Consider the following 17372-nt stretch of genomic DNA (forward strand, 5'->3'; position numbering starts at 1 on the left):
GTCAAAACTCTAAAAAAACCCTTAAAGCCTTAATTTCTGGGGAAAAATAATCATTTTTCAAAACCCTAAAAACAGCCAAAACCCTAGTTTGAAACCCTAGTTCAAAACCGTAAAAACGCTGTGAAACCCCTAATTTCAAGAATGAACCGCTGTTGAAAGCCCTAGTTTGAATCCTTAGTTCAAAACACAAAAATTGCTTAAAACACTAATACAAAAAAGAAACCCTTGTTGGAAACCCCAAACAATGCTTTAAAACCCTCAAATTAATCTAAAACCCTAGTTTGAAACCCTATTTCAAAACCTTAAAATCGCTAAAAACCCTATAATCAAGAAGAAACCCTTGCTGAAACCCTAAATACAGCCAAAACTCTCTTTGGAAACGATAATTGAAAAACCTAAATGCTTAAAAACCCTAAAACCAAAAAGATATCCTTGTTGGAAACCCTAAAACCAGCCGGAGTTTGAAACCCTTGTTAAAATCCCCTAAAAACGCAGAAAACCCGAATATCAAGAAGAGACCCTTGTTGGAAGACCTCAGAACAGCCAAAACTCTAGTTTTAAACCCTAGTTCAAAACCCTAAAAATGCTTAAAACCCCTAAATTTAAGAAGAAACCCTAAAACAGCCGAAACCCTAGGTTGAAGTTTAAAATCCTAAAAATGCTTAGAAAGCCTAAAACAATGAACAAATCCTTGTTGGACACCCCAAACACCGCTTTAAAACCCATAAAATCATCTGAAACCCTGGTTTAAAACCCTTTTTCAAAACCTTAAATCGCTTAAAAACCCTAATGTCAAGAAAAAACCCTTGTACGAAAACACAAAAAAAGCTTTGAAACCCCTCAATTGAATAGGAAACCCTAGTTTGAAACCCTATTAAAAACCCTAAAAAATCCTTATAACCTCTAGTATCAAGAATAAATCCTTGTTGAAAACTAAAGACAGCCAAAAACCTAGATTGAGACACTAGTTCAAAACCCTCAAAACACTTAAAACCCCAATATTAAGAATAAACCTCCATTGTAAGACCTGAAAACAGCCACAACGCTATTTGGAAACCTTAGTTCAAAACCCTAAAAACCCTTATATCAAGAAGATATGTTTGTTGGAGACCCTAAAAACAGCCAAAACCCTGGTTTGAGACACTGGTTCAAAACCTTAAAAAAAGCGTAAAACCCTAAAATATAGAAGATATCCTATTTGACAATCCTAGAAATACCCAAAACCCTACTTTAAAACCCTAAACATCCCTAAAACCCCTAAAATAACAAATTAATTCTTGATGAAAAACACCAAACAATGCTTTAAAACCCTCAAATTAATCTGAAACTAGTTTGAAACCCTATTTTAAAACCTTAAATCGCTTGAAAACCCCAGTTTGAAACCCCATTTCGAAAACTTAAATTGCTTAAAACCCTAATATCAAGAAGAAACCCTTGTTGGAAACCACAAAAAATCTTTAAACCCCTCAATTGAATTGGAAACCCTAGTTCAAAACCCTAAACCTACTTAAAAACCCTAAAATAACGAATTAATTATTGTTGAAAAACACCTAGCAATGCTTTAAAACCCTCAAATTAATCCGAAACTCTAGTTTGAAACCCCATTTCACAACCTTAAATCGCTTGAAAATCCCAGTTTGAACCCCTATTTCAAAACCATATCTATCTATCTATCTATCTATCTATCTATCTATCTATCTATCTATCTATCTATCTATCTATCTATCTATCTATCTATCTATCTATCTATCTATCTATCTATCTATCTATCTATCTATCTATCTATCTATCTATCTATCTATCTATCTATCTATCTATCTATCTATCTATCTATCTATCTATCTATCTATCTATCTATCTATCTATCTATCTATCTATCTATCTATCTATCTATCTATCTATCTATCTATCTATCTATCTATCTATCTATCTATCTATCTACCTTGGTCATATCCCTCAAGACGGGTGACCGAAAGCAAGACACACACATACAACAACAAAGAAAATAAAAGGGAAATAAATAGCAAAAAAAAACACACAACATTTTTTGGACCATGGCCAACCCAATTGCCCAAACACCCAAACAAGTTAGGCACCTCGGCACCCAAGTTGGTCATGCTTTCGTCCCTCCAGATGAAACGGGACACCAGAAAGCGGCCATGTCACTCGGGTCAGGGTGACACGACACACTCTTTTGTTCAACAGCAGGGCCCGACAGCTTTCACTGGTTTACCCCTGCCGCATCATACGGGTGCCCAGCCCATCATTAAGAACGCGTACACAATCCCACTATCCTTTCACAACACCTCTCCACTCCTTTCTATCACCAGCAAGAGCTCTAGCTTCCATTATATTTAGACCTCTTTCCTGCAGTGCACTCATAACACCATCCATCCACGTCAATCGTGGCCTTCCTCTTGGTCTCCTTCCATTGACTTCTGCTCTGTAGATCCTCTTCAACATTCGCTCCTCATCCATCCTCTCCAAGTGTCCAAACCAACCGAGTACTCTCTTATCAACATGCTTGCTCAGTTCCACGACTACTCCAGTTCTGTCTCTCACAATTTCATTTCTCAGTCTATCCAATCTTGTCACTCCTAACATAGTCCTCAAACACTTCATCTAAAAAACATTCAACTTCCTTCTTAAATCTGCGTTCAGGCTCCAAGTCTCTGCACCATACAACACAGTCGGCACAATCACACTCTCATACAGTCCCCTCTTAACATCCATACTCATACTCTTGTTGTCCATCACTCTCCTCAGAGCACCCAAAACCTTGCTTCCTTGATTCACTCTGTGCAATACCTCACACCCCATTCCACCAACTGCAGCCACATCACAAGTGTTCATTTCAAAACCTTAATTTGCTTAAAAACCCCAATATCAAGAAGAAACCCTTGTTGGAAACCCTATTAAAAAACCTAAAAAATGCTTAAAAACCCTAATATCAAGAAGAAATCTTCTTTGAACACTAAAGACAGCCAAAAAGTTTGAGACACTAGTTCAAAATCCTAAAAAGGCTTAAAAAAACTAATATCAAACCCTTGTTGGAAACCCCCGAAACGTTTGAATAATTGAATCTGAAAAGCCCAGTTTGAAACTATAGTTCAAAACTTAAAAAAATACAAATATACAAACATAACAAAGTCAGCATGACGACTAAAGTATCTATCTATCTATCTATCTATCTATCTAAACCTTCCATTGCACAATATTTCGAAAATGAAGTCAAAGTGGAAATAGTGTATAAGAATCTTTAACAGTATAAGAAAAAATTATACTACAAAAACAGTTTCAGAACAAAAAACAAGAATGTAAGAAAATACAAAATCTGTATAACAATGTCAACATGAAAACTAAAGTACCCAACATTGTATTTTTTTAAATTATATTTTTGTTGTTGATGGATTTGTCCCTTATTTTTAGTCACTAGGTGACCGAGCCCCCTAATTCCAACCCCTAATGTCGAGCGCCAATGTGTACGAAGTCTTAAGTACGACTCGGCTGAGATTTGAACTTGTGACCTCCCAGTCCCGAGACAGGCGCCCAACCCTGAGGCCACTGGGCTGAATTCCATTATACTATTGTAAAATAAAGACAGAAGTGCAAATAAATTGTGAACTAAAAAAAATCAAATACTTTTACTACAAAGATTGCTTTATAACAAAAGTCACGAGAGTCATTAAAAAAGCAGGAAAATACAAATCTTGTATAACTATGTCAAAAAAAAGAACTAAAATACCTTCCATGCACAATATCTTAAAAACAACATCAGTAGAGCAAATAAAGTGTAAACACAATTGGATTAAATCAAAGGTAATAATATGAATAGTAATGAAAATGGGAAGACGGTATCGATCCAAAAATGACAGTGTCGAATGTTGATCCAATCCAAGTACTCGCTTAGTATCAATAAATTTCAATATTTGTATTAATTCGCTCACTCTTAATAAAGATAACTCAAAACAAAGTGAAGAGTCCAGCAACATTTTTGAGGACGAGAGATACTTTTTTGGTCCTGATTAGCGCAAAAGGCAGTTTGATCTGCAGTTCTAAAATACATTGTGTTATTACTGTTATTAGCGGGTTGTAATTATTAGTAGTATTAGAAGCATCAATGATTTATCGTGCCAGTTAAGAACAAGTATTCCAGGAAATCACAATGAAACATCACCAGTGAACTGTTTTCTGAACTGGTCCGCAGGCTCGTCAGGGTCTCCCAGGAAGCTACCTTGGGCCTGCGAGCACCATGTTAATAGAGTCATCTTGCAAAATATGCGCACATAAAATAATCAACTGAATGAAAAATTATGCAGAACACTGTTTTATATAATTTCATTTCACTTGAGTCTTTAACCGTAATGAGAGCTAATTGGGATGGCGGAGACGCATTGGATGACCTTCTGAGAAAATAAAGATTTAAAAAGGCACAGCAAAAATAGGAGAAGAAGAGTGCTACACGATGCTGCTCTCTGCTGGTAAATAAATATAAATGTGTAATAAACTAAGCCCTAGCCCTAGCCCTAACCCTTACCTTAATTTTTATTTTTTATTTTTATTCTTGTTTTTATTTTTATTTTTGTTTTTGTTTTTATTTTTATTCTTATTTTTTTTTAAATGACGCTCACCCTAACCCTAACTCTAGCACTAACCTTAACCTTAACCCTAACCCTAACCCTTACCCTAATCCCCGGCCGAGTCATTCCTAAGACTTAAAAAGTGGTCGGCGGCGCCCTCTGTTGGCTGCGGCTGCATCGGCTCGCTACAACGGGTCAGGTGCAATCGACATTTCGTTCTGTGTGCATTGTTACACAGAATGACAATACAAGGAAATTATTATTATTATTATTATTATTTTTATTTTCATTTTATTTTTAAATTACGCTCACCCTAACCCTAACCTTAACCCTATTTTTTTTTTTTAATGACCCAAACCCTTACCCTGACCCTAACCCTATCCCTTAACCTAGCCCTAAACCTAACTCTAAATTTGTGTCACGAGGTGGAGTGGAAGGGGGCTGTCACGAGGCGTGGTGGAGTGGAAGGGGTGACCGGACCGGAACGGAGGCAGGAGGCAGGAAGGGAGAGCTCCTGAGGTCCCCAAAAAAGGAAAAAAAAAAAAATATATACTACCTCACGCCCCGGAATGGTTCGACGCTCGGCAGGGTTGGGGGGGTCCGGCAGGCAAACTGGACCGGCGAACACGAGGACGGACGGAATCAGGACCGGCGAACACGAGGACAGACAGAATCAGAACCGGCGAACACGAGGACAGACAGAATCAGAACCGGCGAACACAGAGGACAGACGGAATCGGAACCGGCAAACACAGAGGACAGACGGAATCGGAACCGGCAAACACAGAGGACAGACGGAATCAGAACCGGCAAACACAGAGGACAGACGGAATCAGAACTGGCAAACACAGAGGACAGACGGAATCAGAACCAGCAAACACAGAGGACAGACGGAATCAGAACCGGCAAACACAGAGGACAGACGGAATCAGAACCGGCAAACACAGAGGACAGACGGAATCAGAACCGGCAAACACAGAGGACAGACGGAATCAGAACCGGCAAACACAGAGGACAGACAGAATCAGAACCGGCAAACACAGAGGACAGACGGAATCAGAACCGGCAAACACAGAGGACAGACAGAATCAGAACCGGCAAACAGGCGAGAGACAGAATCAGGACCGGCAAAAACAGGCGAGTCAGAATCAGAACCGGCAAAAACAGGCGAGTCAGAATCAGAACCGGCAAAAACAAGCGAGTCAGAATCAGAACCGGCAAAAACAAGCGAGTCAGAATCAGAACCGGCAAAACAGGCGAGTCAAAATCAGAACCGGCAAAACAGGCGAGTCAAAATCAGAACCGGCAAAACAGGAGCAGCAGAGTCAGACTGGCAGGCAGCAGAGTCGGACTGGCAGGCAGCTGAGTCGGAGTCGGACTGGCAGGCAGCAGAGTCGGACTGGCAGGCAGCAGAGTCGGACTGGCAGGCAGCAGAGTCGGACTGGCAGGCAGCCAAGTCGGAGTCGACCCGGCAGGCAGCGGAGTCGGCCCGGCAGGCAGCGGAGTCGGAGTCGGCCCGGCAGGCAGCGGAGTCGGAGTCGGCCCGGCAGGCAGCGGAGTCGAATTCTTCCCGGGACCCCATTCGAGGCACAGCAATGGCCACGACGGGCGGGGCCGTGGTTTGAACGGGCAGGGAAGGTTACCTCAGTGGGCGCTTGCCAAACTGCGTTCTCCAGCTCTCCCCAAGTCGCGCTGGGATCGTTCGCTGAGTTCTTGTCGTGGCTGGCTTATTCTGTCACGAGGTGGAGTGGAAGGGGGCTGTCACGAGGCGTGGTGGAGTGGAATGGGTGACCGGAACGGAGGCAGGAGGCAGGAAGGGAGAACTCAATTGCGTGACGATCCATAAGTTTTATTTAACAAAATAAAAGTCGCCCAATACTCCGGGACAAAACAGAACAATACAGAGCTCCTCCGGCACGAACTCAACAGGACAGGGCATAACAGACGGAAAATGTTTTAAAACTAAAACAGGACAAGGCATAACAGACCGGGGAATGTGTAATGAGCCAGCGCCCGCCAAACCCACAACCCAGCCTTAAGTAGCAGACCAGCAATCAGCTGATCTGCTACAGCTTGAGTTCGGGGGCGCGGCAGACTGGTCGCCGCGGCGACCGTGACAAATTTGTATATATATATATATACATATATATATATATATATATATATATATATATATATATATATATATATATATATATATATATATATATATATATATATATATATATATATATATATATATATATATATATATATATATATATATATATATATAAAATAATCTTTATGTTTCTACCTGTTTCTGCTTAACGTCAGTCATCTGTGTCTTCTCAGTCTTGGGGGTGTCCGTAGTCGTCATTGTCTGTAAAGAAAAAAGACAGATTTCATTTACAACACGGGAAACATTTCATTTAAGCAAAGAATTTTAGTATGATACACCAGTGTGTTATATACCTTCTTGGCCCGACTAACAGTGGTCCATCCATCAGGCCTGGAGAGATCTCCTTTGGGTTCCTTTCGGTGCCGTGTGCCAAGGCGGGTGCCCTCAGGATCGAGGTGGTAAATTTAAATTTGTCTCGCTATCCTGTAGCCGTTGTTATCCTAGCACCTGATATTACCTGGATCCGAGGATTTCCCAGTCCCCGCTCCGTTGCGGACTTCAGGAGGCTGCTGTCCACCGCCTGCGGAACCTGGACCAATGCAAGTTTCTTTGTCTTTATATTTTCTATTTCCACAATAGTTTCGAAGTCTTGCCATGTTCATTTAGCAAATCTTCTTGTCCTGGACTTCCCTCTCAGACTGGCTGTTCGTCTGGAGTGGAACGAGGCCCTGCGCCTCAGGTATCGGGAGGTGGCGGCAGGCACAATTTGGTCTGTAAAGGCATACATATATGGTTTTGTGCATATGTCATGTGTATTACAGGTATCGGTTCATTTCTGTCTTTTTCAGTATAATGAAATGTTATATTTACATGTTACAGGTGTCAGCTAGATGTCAGCAGATTGGTCCTTTCCGATGACACAGCGGTATTTGTGGAGCAAGGATGGTGTAAGTCTATTTCGAACACAATACACCTTTGTTGTTGTAAATTATTTAGTTGGTTAAATACTGGTTTCTTAACAGTTGCAGTTTGACTGTTTAACTGTTTTCATCATGTCCTCTAGGTGCACCTCAGTGACACTGATGGGATGCCTGGCCTAGTTGGCCTGTTTGCTGCTTCTTGCCGACAGCTACAGGAGCAGGACAAGGAACGCAACCTCCACGTGGTGTCCTGTGGACGGCCACATGGCCGACGAATGCGTCTCCCACCCGCTACACGAACGCTTCGGTACAAGTTACCCAAGCTGACCTCATCCGCTTTCGGAGCGGCCAATTCGCGGAACTCGTAACACAACCGAAGCGTTCCATTTCGTTCCTAAAGATCATCTTTAGACGACTTGAAGCGATCTAACAACAACAACAACAGCTACAGGATGGTGTCACCGCGTTGTCCCCCCAAAGACTAATGATACTTTTTTTATATTTGATGTTTGCTAAAATAACTAAGGTGATGCTGCTCCTGCTATAAGCTAATTCATAGACACAGAAAGCATTTCATTTCTTTCAATATTTATCTGGCTGCCCTCGCATTGTTTTGTAGCTAAATTTTGGTTTTAACCTCCTCTTTCTATTTAGTTTTATATTTGCATTTTTGCCAAGTTAGACACTAGCACATAACATTTCTTCATAAATCATACTGCCATAAGTCTGGATTTCGTCTTAAACGACTGTTTAAAATGTAAAATAAATTTTGGGTATCATAGGTGTGTCCACGCACGCCTCCTGCTTCAAAAGTCCCAGCGGGTGTGTCTGCGAGGGTCAGGGCTGCAATCCCTGGTCTTTCCAGTCCTCTTGAAAGAAATGGTGTGGCTCATGCCAAGGAAGTAATACTTATACTACATACTATATAATACTACATAACATAATAAATATTACACACAGCCTTTCACGGGGGTATCGCAGCTGAATTACGGCCAGAAGTTTCTGCCCGTGAAGCAGACGCGGTGGAAAATGTGCAAAATTGGCTAAACCCGCTCTTTACCCGTGGTATACCCGCGAAACAGACGCCGGCGACTGTTCCGCGTCCTTATCGCGGGTAACCGCGGCTGCATCGCGTTTGACCGTGCTTACACGCGGTACACACACTAATGCACGTGATAACACTGCGATACAGGCGCAGAACAAACGTGCTATGACCGTGCTCCACCCACGATTACCCGCTAAAATTTCGCGTCCTACCCACGTGTAACCACGTCTTGGCCGCGGCCGTAGCACGTCCTAGCACGTTCGTACCGCGTCTTTACCTCGTGTGTACAACGTGTGCCGCCCGTGGTTACCCGTGGTCTAAAGTTTTGAGCAGCGCAAAACTTTTTCGCGCGGCCAACCGCGTGTGAATCTCTTACCGCGTGTAAAGCACGGCTGTATCTCGTCTGTATCGCGATCTCAAAGCGTCCAACAGCGTCTGCTACACGGGCAGAAATTTCTGGCCGTGATTCAGCCTCGATACGCCCGTGAAAGGCTTTGTGACCATGCCTTTAATTATGTTTTTAAATGTAAACCATAATTTTGATTTGACAGATGTCTCTATGCCCGCATCGTGCTTCAGAAGTCTCACCAGGTGTGTCTGCGAAGATCAGGGCCTCAATCCCTGGTCCTTTCCGTCCTCTTGAAAGAACCAGTGAGGCTAAGGCCAAGGAGGTAATAAAAAGAATAACATATATTAACTGTCTTTAGATGTTTGGGGAAAAAAACTCGGTACTTGGTACAATGGTATGCCACAATCGTAATGGCTAGAAGCATACTTTATTCTAATGACAGATGACTATTCAAGCTTTGTTTTGATGTGTACTTCGTCCATATAGGTGGAGAGCTAATCTTTTTGCAGGCTTTCAAAAATGAATCAAAATGGCAAAGCTGGCTGGCACTTGAGATTCCCATTCGAGAGAATTGCTGGCGCAGAATGTGTTAACAAATGTGGTTTTATGTAAACTCTTTGGTTCTACAGACAATGCCATGCACACCTCTGGCCTCCTGTGTCCACCAAGCAGGGACACCTGCATCCCAAACTTCGAGGCCTGATGGATGGACCGCTGTCAGTCAGGCCAAGAAGGTATATAGCACACTGTCTGGTGTATCATACTCAAATCCTTTGCCCTAATGTAATGTTCCCATGTTGTTTATGAATTGCAGGGAGATTCACTCAATGTAGGTGTGAAACAGCAGCTTATTGTGGACTGCATGACGACTTGACCCTTGAACAGATGCACAACGTGTTGCAGGATCGCGGACCTTATGCTATCTATGAGCTTATGCCTGTTTCGTTCTACATGGACACCAGCAAGACCCCTGCAGCGGTGGACAATGTAGTAGTCTCCCCATCACTTGACAAATTTAGCGTTCACAAAGACTTTCAGCATGTAGTTATCCTTGAAGAGGGCATAGCAGAACAGAAACTTGAGAGACAGAGTGCAATTGCAATCAGCAAACGTCTGTCTTCTGAAGATGATGGGAAGGGAGCCACTTATAGAATTCAGTCCGAAAGCTCGCATTATGCCAGTAGTTCACACTATAGTCTGCACCGCCCAAAAAAGACATATTCTGCAATGAAGCGGTACCTGATAGACCCTCTTTTTTAGCAGCGGAAGACATTTGCGATGAAGGCCTACGTTCGCACACGGTTCATGACTGACAGCTCTTGCAGGTGAAGTATAAAAGTCATCAACACTTTTATAATGTAAATATACAGAATGTGTTTGGAGCATTGCAGGCACTCAAGGCGAATCATCCCCAGTACAAAAACATCACCATCAACGAGGGCGCCACTTTAGACGACTATCCGACGATCCAGGCACCGAATCGCCGACCCAGGACGTGCCGAGCGTGGGAGCAGAAGCCAAGCGACCCGATGAAGCATGTTTTCGAACCTGGGATGTCGTATGTCGCCCTCAGCAGGACGACGTCTCTTCAAGGGATCAGAGTTTGAAGAGAAGAAAATCTTTGCCGACCCCACCATCAAGACTGCGTTGGAGGAAATGCCTCGGGCGTCCTTTGAATCTTCGAGGCCGCTCCTGCACTTCACCAAGTCGTCCGTCATCGCAGAGCCTACTTTTGATTCTGGTCCACCACCACAGCCAGGGTTCCATCACACAGAGGACCTGAAACAATATAACAAACTCCTTCTCGCGGATGTTTTGTGCATCAGCAAGAGCCATTTGTCAGGTTCGACTGTTTCTCTGGCGTTTCAATCACGAGGATACCAAATGTTTGCTAGTAATCGAAACGCCTGTTACTCAACCACACCCAACATGGCCTCCAAGGATGGAGGGGGTGTGGCTGTATACTATGAATGACTGAATGAAAACTTTTATTTCGAACATAAAAATAAAAACAGGACAAAAACAATGAGTCAACAACAGAATAATGTCACATAACATGTTCGAAAAGGGGTAGTCAGAAGCAGATGCTTATTTTTCCTACCCCTTTATCTTCCCTATTAAATACATTTTATAGATAGCTCCTCTTGTGTCCAATACAACAAAATCTCATGGATATACTTATTACATAGGTCGGATATCAATAATTATAATAGTTACAATAATCACATATTTTATACACTAATCTTCGCAATACCCATCCCTCAACGTCATAATGCGCATAATGTCACTGCGGCACCAGTGATAATAAAAATAAAAATAAACACGATACTTATAATAACAGTTCTGATATAATAATAGCAACAATAACAACAAGTTAACCATAGTTTGAAATGCAGTATTTCCAATCTCTCTCATATCCCATTTTCTTCATCGCTGTACTTCTCCAGTAATGCTTTTTTTGTATTTAAATTTGAACACATGGATAGTTGGACATTGTTTGATCTCATTTTGCAAATTATTCCAAAGTCTGACTCCACACACAGACACACACATACTTTTCCTGGTGGTTCTCACCTTTGGGATTTTGAATTCACCACAGCCCCTCAAGTTATAATTTACCTCTTTCCGAGTGAATAATTTTTGTATGTTTTCTGGCACTATATTTTTGTTGACCTTAAATAACAGTTGTGAAGTGAAAAATTGTATTAAATCATCCAATTTTAATAATTTGGACTGCATGAATAAAATATTGGTATGATCCCGATATCCTACCCTGTGTAAGGTTCTTATTGCACGTTTTTGAAGGATACAAAGGGGCTGTAGTGAACTTTTGTAATTATTGCCCCAGACTTCTGCACAATATGTTAAATATGGCAGAACGAGAGAACAATATAATAAATACAATGGATTATAATTTAAAATAAATTTGGCTTTATTAATTATTGAAATGCTTTTAGATACCTTAGTTTGTATGTGTCTGATGTGTGTTTTCCAACTTAATTTATTGTCTATTATGACCCCTAAAAACTTAATTTCTGATACAATGTCTATTGCGACACCATCCATTTTTACTTCTAAATCTTGATTTGCCTTACAATTACCAAAGAATATTACTTTGGTTTTATTTAAATTTAAAGATAATTTATTTATATCCATCCATACTTTTAGGTTAATTAGTTCACGATTAATACAGGTTACCAAGTCAATATAGTTATCATTTGAATAGAAAATGTTAGTGTCGTCTGCAAATATTACTATTTTCAATAATTTTTAAACATTAAAAATATCGTTAATATATAAATTGAATAACTTTGGTCCCAGGATAGAACCCTGTGGTACTCCACAAAAGATGTCCAAATATTCAGATGAAAACTCTTCCATTTTTACATATTGCTTCCTCCCCGTCAAATAACTTTTAATCCATTGCAAAGCCACTCCCCTGATGCCATATATTTCCAGTTTTTTAATAGTATATTATGATTAATGGTCTTTTTAAGTCAATAAATACCCCGACTGCATATCTCTTCTTTTCTATACTATGGGTGATTTCTTCTACTGCATCAATAATTGCCATTGTTGCTGATCAGTTTGCTCTAAAACCATATTGACTTTCATTAATCAATTTATATTTATCTACAAATTGTTCTAGTCTATTATTGTAAAGTCTCTCTAATATTTTAGAGAACTAAGGAAGCAGAGATACCGGTCTATAGTTTGTAAAAATGTGCTTGTTTCCATTTTTGTATATTGGTATAACTTTTGCTATTTTCATTTGATTTGGAAATTTGCCTGTTAGAAATTATAGATTACAGATGTAGGTCAATGGTTTCACAATGCTATTTATAATTTGCTTAATTAGTACCATATCGATGTCAAAACAATCCATAGACGTTTTGTTTTTACCGTTGTTAACCACGTCTAAGATTTCGGATTCCGTAACCCCAGATAAAAACATGGTCTTGGAGTTCATTTTTATCAGTGACTCAAATTGTTTACCACTGCACTCTGGGATATTTACTGCGAGCTGTGGTCCAACATTTACAAAATAACTATTGAAATTCTCCACAACTTGATTTAAATTATAATTTTCGCTGTTCTTATCAATAAAATAGTTTGGATATGCATTGCTTACATTCTTTCCTTTTATTATACTATTTAATATATCCCAAATACCTTTGATATTACTTTTGTTATGATGTAATAAATTGGCATATTATAATTTCTTGCTTGCTCCTAAAATTCCTGTCAATTTGTTTTTATACGTTTTATATCGGGATTCGGCTTCCTCAGTTCTTAGTTTAATACATTTTCTATATAAGGTGTTTTTTTTCTTACAAGCATTATGTAAACCCTTAGTTATCCATGGATGGTTTACAGATTTATTTTTAATATTAATTTGTACCATTGGGCAATTTTTGTTATACTTGTTGGTGAATATTTCCAAAAATATGTCAAACGCACGATCCACATCATCTGTACCATATATAGGATTCCAGTTTTGTTTAACTAAGTCATCATAGAGTGATATAATAGTCTCTTCAGTTCTAACTCGTTTGTAAACATAATCCTTAATTGATTCTTGTTCAACATGGCGGCGCACATGGATGCTGTGGCTAGTTGCTCTCCAGCTAATCTTCTATTCATTACCGTTCTCTTGTCTTTTTTGCTTTCTTTTTTGGACACATGCGTGGCCAAAAATACTTACAGTAGGGACGAACTTATTCGGTTGGGTGGGTGTCTAAATTTCGACTTTTCGGGCACTTTTTACACCGCCTATGATATACCGAACGAACTTCAAAGCGATCCAGCATCCTTGTGGACAACTATTCCTCCTAATAAACGACGACAACGGCGCCGTAAAGACAGAAAACAGAAGCGAGGTTAACGTGCGGGTAAATGTGTGAAGCGTGCGAAGTCGAAGGAGCAAGAAGGACGCGAGGATGTGACTAATTCCACCATTCATTCCTCGCCGGACAACCGACGCTTTAAACTCAACGCTCACGAACGGCGACATCTTGTGACGATCTCTACAAAGACTACAAAGACTTCAGCTAAGTCAAATGATTCAGCAAAGCTAAAATTTGGTCTTTTGAATATTAGATCGCTTGCTCCTAAAGCTTTACTTGTTGAAAACATTATTCGTGATTATAAACTTAACTGTATCGGTCTTTGTGAAACTTGGTTACGCCCGGATGAGTATTTAGCGCTAAATTATGCTTCACCCCCAGACTACACGAGTAGCCATGTAGCACGCACGTTGAAAAAGGGTGGCGGTGTCGCGCTCATTTCTTAAAAAACACTCAAATTTAATCCTCTTACCTCTAATAATTACAAGGCGTTTGAGGCTCTTGCGATGCGGTCCTCTCTATTGTCAATTTATGTAATAACTATCTATCGCGCACCTGGGCCATACACAACTTTCTTAGACGAATTTGCTGAACTTTTGTCTGAACTAGTAACCTATGCAGACAAAATTATAATTATGGGGGACTTTAACATTCATATGAACTCCCCACTCAGTTCACTTACCATTGCGTTTCGGTCTATAATTGATGCATTTGGTTTTAATCAACTGGTTGATTTGCCAACACATAAAGATGGAAACACGCTAGACTTGGTTCTGACTCGAGGAGTTTTAACCTCAAACATTATGGTGTTACCGTGTACTACCGTTATCTCCGATCATTATTTAGTTACATTTGGGGTGCTAGCTAAATGTAGTGCTAAAAAAGCTGAAGGATTTAGCGGACGCAATATAAGCACTGGCACAGTTTCTGAGCTTTTTGAACTCCTTCCTGGAGCAGTTGCGTCCTTTCCTTCATACAATGGCTCGATTGACTCACTCATGAATGAGTTCAATACTACCCTGACAATATTCAATATTCAATGGATTCAATAGCGCCCATAAAGCTTAAATCACGTCCTAAAAGACGCACGCCTTGGTTTACTGATGAAACTAGAACCCTTAAACAAGAATACAGGAAATTGGAAAGAAAATTAGGTGTCATATTTGACCCTGATCTATCCTTTGAAACGCATGTAAAGAAAATTACTAGAACCGCTTTCTTTCATCTTCGTAACATTGCTAAAATCCGTTCAATACTGTCTCAGTCGGATGCGGAGATTATAATTCATGCGTTTGTTACCTCCCGTCTCGATTAATGTAATGCACTACTCTCTGGTCTCCCGAAGTCTAGAATCAAGAGCCTTCAGCTGGTACAAAATGCCGCAGCGAGGCTTTTAACTAGGACAAAAAAGTACGATCACATAACACCGATTTTGGCTAACCTGCATTGGCTCCCAGTTAGCCTTAGATGTGATTTCAAGGTTCTCTTAGTATTATACAAAATCATATATGGACTTGCTCCCTCTTATCTTTCAGATCTGATTTCCCCCTATGTCCCGGTCCGAAGCCTACGATCTGAGAGTCTAACCCTAACCCTAACCCTAAGAACAAAAAGCCTCAGCCCCTGACAAAACGGGGAGGGGAATGCCAGGTGAGCAGCCTCCCACAAAAACAGTGAGCCACACCTTCACTGGTACTATTTATAAAGGAAACACAGTGAGTTAAAATATCATTCGCACCTGAGGAAGGCTGAGAATAAGCCGAAACGTCGTGTGAATTTACTAATTTGGAAGACAGAAGAGAGCAAAAACCTTTCGCTGACGCAAAGGGAACCTCCTGCTGCCTATTCCTCAAAAAAACAGGAACACCTGGAGTGCCAGGGTAAGTAAAGGGTAAGTATTTGCAATATTACTCACATCAATTCTCTTTTAGACAAATCCCCAAATAGATATGGCAACCTTCACGGAAACCACTAAAATTCTCTTTCGGATTATCCAAACACTACACCACCTACAGAATACTACAGTATCGGGGGCCAGAGCATCACCACCAGCCAGCCTCCAGAGGAAAATGCAGGAACTAGCCACTCTAATCAAACCAGCATCCCCCACAGATGACACATTGATGAAAATACAAGGGAATGCGGTCAACTGGCTACACACTTGCATGCAAATCCTTGAGGAACACTACCTTGAGAACCTAGAGGATCTCGCCAGGAAACTGGAAGGGATGCAAATAACCAACTGGCGCGAGGCCTTCGAGGTGGCAACTAGATGGGCGAAGAAAAAGTTCGGGAGACGGTTACATCCTTCCACAGTACAAAGGGCACAAGAAACGGTCATCTGGAGTCTGGAAGACGGAGGAGACACAACTCCAATCTTGCAACCGGATGACCCCTTAACATCTTTTTACACCACCAACAGATTTGCAGCCCTAACAGATTCGCCACCACCCCCACCTACAAAACCAAGAATCAACACCACGACAACTCAGAACCAGAACCAGGTAAGTACAGAAAATATTAACGACACCATCTCTCCTTTAGAAGAATCCCTCAGTCCCCTTCAGTGGCCCTCACTGAATGAGACAAACGGACGCGAGGGGACGAGGACAACAGGGAGTCCCAGGGGGCTCCCTAAACAACGAAGAACACCAACAACTAGGAACCAGGACCAGGTAAGTAGAAACAACTTCAACCACACTATCTCTCCTCTAGACAGATCCTGGGGTCTCCCTCGGGGACCTTCGCTTAGAGAAACACCCAACAGTCCCCTTCAGTGGCCTTCACTGAATGAGACAAACGAACGCGAAGGGACGAGGACAACAGGAAGTCCCAGGGGGCTCCCTAGACCACAAAAAACATCAACAACTCGGAACCAGGACCAGGTAAGTTCAAATAATTTTAACCACACTATCTCTCCTTTAGACAGATCCTGCGGTCCCCCTCGGGGACCTTCGCTGAGGGAGACACCCAAGCCCAAGGGGACGAGGACGGCAGGGAGTCCCACGGGGCCCCCTGAACCACAGGGAACACCACCGAGACAGGAAAATGGAAGGGGAGAAAAAACCTCTGGACGACAGGACGACAGAGGTCCCAAGCCACTTCCACAAAGACCACAGAGGCCCACGCGAACCTCCAATCCTGTCTCCAGAGATGACCCGGACCCAAGACCTAACCCTAACCCTAACCCTAACCCTAACCCTAACCCAAACCCTAACCCTAACCCAAACCCTAGGCCCAAACCCTACACCCAACCCCAGCCACAGCCCCTTTCACCCAAACAGACATCCCAGAACACCCCGGAAAATTCAACAATGGACACTTACAGCGGTCAAACCAAATATAATCTTGGGAGATTCCAATCTCTCGAGGATAGAATCTTACTCCAGAGAGGACTTCCAGATCGACAGCTACCCCGGAGCAACGTTTTACCACATGGCACATCTTCTAGAAAAAACTCCACGAAATTACAAGGTACAGAGGGTCATTCTGTCGGTTGGAATAAACAACAGGGAGCAACAACCTAAGAA

General features: G+C 41.5%; 1 protein-coding gene across 1 annotated transcript; it reads left to right on the plus strand.

Moving 5' to 3' along the window:
- Nucleotides 1-15635: 15635 nt before the first annotated feature.
- LOC148370382 (uncharacterized) lies at nt 15636-16988 on the plus strand. The gene is made up of 2 exons (XM_088330119.1): nt 15636-16346; nt 16558-16988. Exons 1-2 carry the CDS (start codon nt 15792-15794, stop codon nt 16630-16632), a joined length of 630 nt encoding a protein of 209 aa, XP_088186245.1. The 5' UTR covers nt 15636-15791; the 3' UTR covers nt 16633-16988.
- The last annotated feature ends 384 nt before the right edge of the window (nt 16989-17372 follow it).

This window comes from Urocampus carinirostris, chromosome 3 (genome assembly GCF_059441175.1).
Source record: "Urocampus carinirostris isolate Australia breed hairy pipefish chromosome 3, RoL_Ucar_1.0, whole genome shotgun sequence".
Classification (NCBI taxonomy): domain Eukaryota; kingdom Metazoa; phylum Chordata; class Actinopteri; order Syngnathiformes; family Syngnathidae; genus Urocampus; species Urocampus carinirostris.